The sequence below is a fragment of the Cryptomeria japonica genome, chromosome 6 (assembly GCF_030272615.1).
Source record: "Cryptomeria japonica chromosome 6, Sugi_1.0, whole genome shotgun sequence".
Lineage (NCBI taxonomy): Eukaryota > Viridiplantae > Streptophyta > Pinopsida > Cupressales > Cupressaceae > Cryptomeria > Cryptomeria japonica.
In genome coordinates, this window is record NC_081410.1 from 128,371,592 (window position 1) to 128,380,547 (window position 8,956).

At 35.3% G+C, this 8,956-nt stretch overlaps 1 protein-coding gene across 1 annotated transcript; it reads left to right on the forward strand.

Moving 5' to 3' along the window:
- Nucleotides 1-3,350: 3,350 nt before the first annotated feature.
- LOC131040454 (glutaredoxin-C1-like) lies at nucleotides 3,351-5,309 on the forward strand. The gene has a single exon (XM_057973390.2). The coding sequence runs from the start codon at nucleotides 4,668-4,670 to the stop codon at nucleotides 5,088-5,090; it is 423 nt and encodes a 140-aa protein (XP_057829373.1). The 5' UTR covers nucleotides 3,351-4,667; the 3' UTR covers nucleotides 5,091-5,309.
- Nucleotides 5,310-8,956: the final 3,647 nt, after the last annotated feature.

The following is an 8,956-nucleotide window of genomic DNA, read 5'->3' on the forward strand; positions in this document are numbered from 1 at the left end:
GACTTCGTATGTTCAAGTTATGGCAAAAAATCAACTCCATGTCAATTAGAGATTGGAAGGATTGAAGGGTTTATGAAATTGAGACTTTCTAAAAATGAAAACTTCCTAAAAATATAAGCTTTAAAAAAATAAAAGATTTCCAAAAATAGAAACTTTTCAAAAATAGAAACTTTTCAAAAACAAAATTTTTTGAAAATGGAAAGCAACTTCCAATTGAGCTCGATATGCATAGAAAAATAACCCAAGGTTGAATCCCTCAAGCATGTGGACAAGAATTCAACAGATTTGAAGCTTGGATACCATGTAGGAGCAAAGATTGCAGTCTGATACCATGTAGAAATGGATGATACAACCAAATGAGCCAAGAATCATCTACAAGAAAAACATCCATCACACAAAAGAGGAGAAGCCATGATTGAAGCTATGCAACCTTGAGAGAAAATTGATCCAAAGAGGAATCTGATAATTATATTAACCTATAATAAAATTGGATAGTTACAATGAATGAATGACTTGCTTTTATAGAGAGCAAAAAATGCCCTAATCCTAAAAATAGTAGAACTAAAAAAAAAGAATGAGAAGCTAAATAAAGAACAACTACAACTAAACTAAAGTGAAGCTAATATTATTCTAATTAAATAAAAGATAAAAAGAACCTAAGTTTAGCTTAAGTGAATAAAGTAATCAAAGAACCTAATTAATAAATAATTAGATAATTGTCCTTATTAATCCAACAATACATATTATTAAGATCAAGAGTGAGAAAATCCATAGTAATAAGGTTGCATAATTCTTATCTAATGAAATACTTTAGATACAAACTTCCTCAATTTCAAATAAAAATAGCCTCTTGAAAACCAAGTTAGTTTTTCTCTTCAAGCCATCTCGATTTTCATGTATTAATTTATATTAAATCCAAAAATTAGATCATTCTTCTAACTAACTGCATACATTATCAAGACTAGAAATGAGCAGACCCATATTATATAATCCTTACCTTATGAAATACTTTAGATACAAACTTCCTCAATTTCTTCATTGATAGCGACATTTCCAATAACTCTAAAACCATGTAATCAACATTAAAATTTAATTCTTCTTGTCCCATTTAAAAATGAAAAAAGAAAAGAAAAAAGAAATAAGAATAAATGAGAAGATTAGAAGAGTCAAATAAATTTTCACTTCAAAATATAACATGCATCAACATTGTTCTAACTAATTGCATACATCATCAAGATTAGAAATGAGTAAATCAACATTAGGTTGGTCACATAATCCTTATCTTATGGAATACTTTAGATACAAACTCCCTCAATTTCTTGATTGATAGTGACCTTTTCAATAAATTTAAAACCATATAATCAAAATCAACAATTAAAAGCAATTTATATAGAGGAAACTTCCATCCCCTTTCCTTTTAATAAAAAATAAATAAAAAAATTAAGAGAATTTGCTGCATTTCTTGTCAACATTAGAAATGAACAAATCCATATTAAGAAGGATGCATAATCCTTATCTTATGAAATACTTTAGATACAAACTTCTTGAATCTCTTGATTAATAATGATGTTTCAAAACACTCTAAAATCATATAATTAACATCATTAATTAAGGGAAGAGTACCAATAACCAGTATAGTTCCAATAACTATTCACTCTTTGTCCACCCAACCCCCCAATTACTAATGATAACTAAAAGCCCATTAATAAATTTCACATACCAATAGCCGCTCACTTTTTAGCATTTTTGGACCATAATTGGCCCATTTGTGCACTACTATTGAGGCATTTGTGCATGACTAATGAGTCATTTGTACATAAGTATTGGCAATTTGAAGTGCATAGTTATTGGGGCATCTTTAAGTTGGCATTGGGCGACACTTTGAAATGTGTACTTTTTGACCTTTGTGCACAAAATGGATCCCCTAACATGTGTTGTTACTATCTAGAGGCCAAAACAAGTCACTTAGAAAGAGAACCAAAAAAAATCATTGAAACCTGATGAACCATTTGAGATTTGTGGGTGTATGGAGTTAGCTATAACGACTACTAGTATACTTCGCCTAAACTATCATAATACTTTAAGACCCTTTAAATAGGAAAAACCTCCTCTCCCTCCCCAAACCGTTGAAAGCCATGTAGTTTTTGCTACCTGATACAGAAGCATGAGAACCTCTTTGGCTAAGAGTCAAGGACTGAGGGGTATCCATTCCGCCAAAATCATCTGGAGCACAATCCGAGCCTCATCCCTTTTTGACGGCTCCTAGCCTTGCACTCACCAAGGCTTGATCCATGGTAGGCTCATTAAGAACCTTTCAACTTCATGAGCGGGGAGGGGTATCCATTCTGCCAAAATCGTCTGAGGCACTATCCGAACCTCCTCCCTTTTTAACGTTAGAACCTTGAACTCACCAAGACTTGATTCTTGGTAGGCTCATTAAGAACCTTTCAACTTCATGAACAACCAAAAACCCATCCACATAATATTTCAATCCCAATTCCCATGTATTAATTTACTATTATTTGAATGTGGAAAGTTAATTATAAATGCTTATACACTCTGGAATGACATCATCTCTCAAATTGTTGACTTCCTCGAATACTACTGATTCGATCTGCTCGTGTAGGTATAACCAAGGAACTAAGCAGGGGAGGTGAAGATCCATTTATTAAAAAGTTCAAAAATAATGTCAGATCCATTTAAAAAAAAAAAAGGAAATAATATCAGATCCATATTAAAAAAGAAGAAGTATCAGATCTTTGTACTTTCAAGTGTATCTGTACGGCATACAGCTGATGCATTGCTTTGCTGGTATAATACCTTTGGCTGGAGGGTGGAGTAAAATTAAATTAAATTAAAACAAAACGTTAAAAAAAAAAGAATTTCGTGGGGGAGGAAATTCTGGTAATGCTGACGTCACGCCCGAGAGCAAAACCAGGATGTGGAGGAAACCGGGGCCCACCACTAGCACGACCCCTTGACCTAAATATGACGGCCAACCACTAGCCGTCAAGAGGCAAAACTTTCGTGGCCCGCCCCCCTTCGTCATGCATACGTCAGCGTGGAGTCCAGCAGGAATGGTGTGGCGATCCCATCACGATGACGTCGCGAATCAAGTCCACCGTCAACGGGAGCGTCACGACCGACGTCACGGCCCGACGATTGTGACGGTAGAATGAGCCGCGAACGTGCGCGGGCCCCACCACCAAACCCCGGATTGACGCACCGACTTGACGCTTCTCGTTCCACCTTTTTTTCGTATTTTGACGGCCACCCCATTTTTTCCTCCTCCTTCTTCCTAACGGTTCACACTTCACGCTCACCCAGCCGTGACTGACGGGCTGAACACAACGACCCAATCACCAATATCCGGACCGACCGGGCCGGGCTGGGCCGATCTTTTTATTTGCAATCCGACAACGTATAAACAATAAAGAATCGCGCATGAGAATTCTCATTGAGCTTCAGCAAATTCTTGGCTTTCTTGGGCGTCCTTGTTGGGATTCTTGGTAGAGGATTCAAAACTGGTAGATGATACAAAACAGTAAAGAATCAAGGAATTCTTGACCTTGTAGGGGATACACCACAACAACAAAAAAATCAAGGAATTCTTGAGCTTGTAGGGGATATACAACAGTAAAAAAAAAAAAAATCAAGGAGAATCAAGGAATTCTTGAGCTTGGGTTTTTTGGATTTGGTTTTCAGGATACAAGGCAATAAAGAATCAAGGAATTCTTGTTGAGCTTGATCAAATTCTTGATTTCCTTCAGCTTGAACAGATTCTTGATTCTTGGGTATCTTTTTTGGGTTTCTTGATTTCATTTTCTTTCTCAATACAAAATAATAAGGAATCAAGGAATTCTTAAGCTTGAGCTTGAGCAAATTCTTAGTTTCTTGGGCACCCTTCTTCGGCTTCTTGGTCTTCTTTCTCACAATACAAAGCAATAAAGATCAATGAATTCTTGAGCTTGAACAAATTCTTAGTTTCTTGGGCACCCTTCTTCTTCGGCTTCTTGGTTTTCCTTCTCACAATACAAAGCGATAAAGATCAAGGAAGGAATTCTTGAGCTGCAACAAATTCTTAGTTTCTTGGGCACCCTTTCTTTGGCTTCTTGATTATTGAAGATCAAGGAATTCTTGAGCTTGAACAAATTCTTGGTTTGATTTCTTGGGCGCTCTTCTTGAGCTTCTTAGTTTTCTTTCTCAAGATAAAAAATTGTTGAGCTTGGGCATCATTCTTTCTCAAGATATAAAGCAATAAAGAATCAATGAATTCTTGAGCTTGAGCAAATTTGAGCAAATTCGAGCAAATTCTTGATTTCGTGGGCACCCTCCTTGGACTTCCCTTCTTGGGTTTGTTGGTTTGAGCAGTAAAGAATCAAGGAATTCAATTCTTGAGATTGAGCAAATTCTTGGTTTTCTTCATTTGATTTTGTGGGCACCCTACTTGGACATCCCTTCTTGGGTTTGTTGGTTTAAGCAGTAAGGAATCAAGGATTTCAATTCTTGAGCTTGATCAAGTACTTGGTTTTCCTCATTGTCTTGGGCGTCTTCATTTTCTTGGAGAAGTTCTCGAACTTCAGCGAATTCTAGGCTTTCTTGATTTTCTTGGGCTTCTCGGACTTCTTGGTTACCGGTCGGGACAGTAGAATTCAGGTGTGGGTGAGATGCAGGGGCTGCAATACAAGGCCGGGTCGGCGGGTTTGGGAGGTGCGGCGTGCAAGCGACCGGCGCGGGCGGTAGGGGCGTTGCAGGCGGCGGCAGCGGAGACAAGTCCGGTGGAGAGAGTGCAGAGGTTGGCGGCGGATAACGCAGTTCTGGTGTTCAGCAGAACGTCGTGTTGCATGTGTCATGTTGTGAAGAGGCTCTTTTGTAGTTTGGGTGTCAATCCGGCGGTTTGTGAGTTGGATGAGGAAGAAGGTGGGGCAGAGATGGAGAAGGTTTTGGTGCGGGTGGTGGGGAAAAACCAGGCCTTGCCTGCTGTTTTCATTGGGGGGAATTTGGTGGGTGGGCTTGATCGTCTCATGGCAGCTCATATTGGTGGTGAGCTTGTGCCCATGTTGAAGCAGGCTGGTGCCCTTTGGCTCTGAAGATTAATGGAGTTTCGATGACAATTTTGTTGGTCTTTTTGGGCCGGCTTGAGTTTGAGTTTGAGTTGATCTCAATTTTGGGTTCTGTGAATCTTGATGTAGGAAGGAAGAGAGAGTTTTATGTAATTAAATACTGACCTAATTCGCTAGCCACCAATGAATGAATGAATGTTTACGTGTATTAAGTTTTGGAATTAATAAGAATTGTTGTGTTTATAAGTTGTAATGGAGGGGGGAAAGTGGGGATTTTTGTTTGGGTTTTGGTCTTCTCTTTTGTCTTGCAATTGGAGATCCTTGATGTTAGAGTTTGAATTGGTTGTGATATATAGATGAAAGAATGAAAGAATCAGTTAGTTTAATGAACCAGTCTTCTTGAAAAAGATTTCAATACTTTAATGAATCAGTCTTCTTGAAAAACATCTTACAATCTGCTCACATTTGTTGTTAACTGGCTTTCCCATCGGATCGATTTTATCTAAGATTTTTGTTTTGACGATTACAAATCCCCAGTTGTTCAGTAAAAGTTTTACTAATTCTTAATGGGCTTCAACTTGTATCGAAAACAGTAGTAGCAATATGCCCGCAAGCTCAATTCATCTCAAATTGCTGTAACAACGTCAACCCATTTCCAATGCACTACGCCATTGCTGACAACGTTTTGGTTAATTAATTCTCAGTCAATAAAGAATAGTGAAGCGTATAAGAATAGTGTTCTTTTTTGTAAAAAAAATTCATACTTCTCTATTATTAACAAACAATACTTTTATCTACTATTTTGTTTAAAATTTTAAATGTTATTAATATAAAAAAAAATTCACAATCTAATTCAGAAACAATAACTTTATCAGTACCTTTTCTTTTATTTAAACTTCTATAACTTTCTATTATTCTCATGATAGATCATGGAATGTGATTCAAATTGTTTTTGATAAAAAAACAGCCAAAATGTGTGATTCAAATTGTTGATACAAAAGACTCTTACACAATCTAATCCAAAAGCAACACCTTTATCTAGTATCTTTTCTTTTATTTAAACTTCTATAACTTTCTATTATTCTTACGATAGATCAAGGAATGTGATTCAAATTGTTGATACAAAAACTTCCACACAAAAAAAACATTCTTATCTAATGTCTTCTCTTTTATTTTAATTCTCATTTCTCTATTATCTTGAAGATAGATTATGAAATGTGATCCGAAACATTGATAAAAAAACCTCTGACACAATCATATCTACAAACAACCACCATCAACACCCTTATCTAATATCTTTTCTTTTAATTTAATGCATATTTCTCTATCCGAAACATTGATTAAAAAAATTCTGACACAATCTAACCTAAAAACAACAACAATCAACACCCTTATCGCAAGACATCTGGACATCTATAAATTATAGAATAGACAGGTCATTCAAATTTGATTTCATTTCTTCCATTTGTTAAATAGAGTGGATGGATTCCTGCCTGGACATGATAATTGCAGGAGGAGGCGTATTTTAAACGTTTGTAGCGTTTGAATTGCCGTACTACGTGCTGGTTTTCCCACATTCCATGGATAAATCGGAGAAATATTATTTTAATCTTGTTTCTTTTTTACAGAGATTTTGATTTTGATGATGGAGTCTTTATTTTGTTTTGTTTGTTTAATTGAGAAGCAAGGTATATTTATTATGATGCATGTTTTACCTCACCTCATAGTTGATGTAACATGATATTTATCCTTGCTTGCTGATGTACTACTTTGGATTCTCTGAATAGAGAATTACTTACTTCGCATTATTGAAAGTGGGAAAAAGTCTTCGACATAAAGTGTTCTAATTGAGTGATCTTATCACGCAATCATGAATTCTATATTTTAAAAAGCATGGTGTAACTTCTCTTTTCAAAAATGGCATCACCTCCAACTTAGGCCACATATGAAACCAATGCATTTGAAATCAATTTAGAATATAATATAATTAGGAAAGAAGATTTATTGTTAAAAAAATTAGTTTGTCTGGTCATCTAAATCAAAAGATACGTCTAGATTACATAGTAGAGTTCCTTATAAAAATAATTTTAGTAAAGATTCTCTTTCAATTTCTTTTTTATTAAAATATTAGAGCTTTTTCTTCTTAAAAAAACGTATTTTCGAATCTAATTTTAATCTAAATAGTAAAGAAACTTTCATTTTTTTTTTATTTGTTTGATTTAGATATACTATTTTTAAATAGTTTTTAATGTAATGACAAGTGTCTAAGAGATATGATTTTTGTTAAAAGTTTGTATATAATTCAAATTAATTATGTCTTATTTTTACTCTTAAAGACCAATTCTGATCCCCTCTTTTCATTTTCTATTGAGGTTATGACCCAAGTTGTTTGTGCGATTTGTCAAACAAAAAACCCAAGAATTTCATATTTCAAATTCAAATTTGGGTTGACTTAAGTCTAACTACTAGGTTTTATATACCAACTCGAGGTGAAACATTTCACTTGCCACCGTTGAAGTTGTATTTGAAGAATAAATGTAATTTATTTTACATATTTGATTCTCAAATATCTTGCAAATATTTAGAACATTATGATATAAATCCCTAAAATCCACTCCTAAATTTTTTTAAGGGAAGACTCGTGGTTAAAAAATACATTGTATCACGCACATCAAGTTCACCTCTAGTGAGCCTCAACTAGAATAAACACACTTTTCCATAAGAGGTATATTTTAATTATTTAATAATAATTTTTTAGATGCACTACATGCATCTTTGAGCATAGTGAGAACTAACCTTCTTTTGTAAAACTCCATATGTCCTTTAGCCAAAAGTTTGATTAGCTGATTTACTACATCTAGAGTTATACATTTTTCAAGTGTCACTTAATCAAATGAAACCTATGTAGGAATCAAATTTTATTTGATTGACTCATTTTCAATGCATGACTAAGTGTCACTTGGCCAAGCACATCATCTTGCATTTTATAAGTGATACTCAAATGTACCATTGTGAATTTCATAACACACCCCATTTGATAGTTTTATTGCATGAAATTTGATTACATCCAATCGATAACAATTAGGTTACAACATATCGACACACAGGCATGCTAGAATAGGTCACACCGGGACCTTGAATCAAAAGATCCATCTTCTAGGCACAATCTATCTCTGATTGATTCTAATTGATCTTCATTTGATTGCATTATAAAGCATGATTACAAATATATATATATATATATATATCCAAAGGATCCAATCGGCCCAAAAGGATCAAAACCTGAAGAACAAGACCTAACGTGCAAAATGAACAAGGTCGGCCTCCGCCAAGAGATTCCTCTGGAAAATCCAAAGGATGAAATGTAGAAGGTTGGCCACACACCAAGAAACATCGAGATCAATGTCCGAGGCTCTGCAAGCTTTGGAATGGGTTCTGGTAGATCACCAAAATAGGTCTCAGGCAACCGGTAACAAGAAACTATCATGGAAACCGGTAGGATATCTTGCTAGAAAGTGATCCAAATGAGATGTGGTTTGAAAGTAAGAAAGATGATCAAGTCTTCAAGTAAAATCCAACTCCACAGGATCCGATGAGCCAAAACTATGACACACAGAAAGGAACACTGAAACTGCAATTAGAAAACAAAACAAAAAATAAAATGTTTTTGGTTGATGCAAGATTGTTGTGAACCGAGTATGCTCCTGCATCAGACATTCGGGGTTAATGAAAAAGTGAGCCTCTCACTTTGCTGGGGTCAGAGGGAAACTAAGGCGGTCTACCTCTGCCTGAGAAATCCAAGATGAATCTTCAACTGGTCTGCTCTTCCACTTCACAAGATATTCTTTGTATTGACTGTTTCGGGTACTACGTCCAATCCTACTATCCAAAAT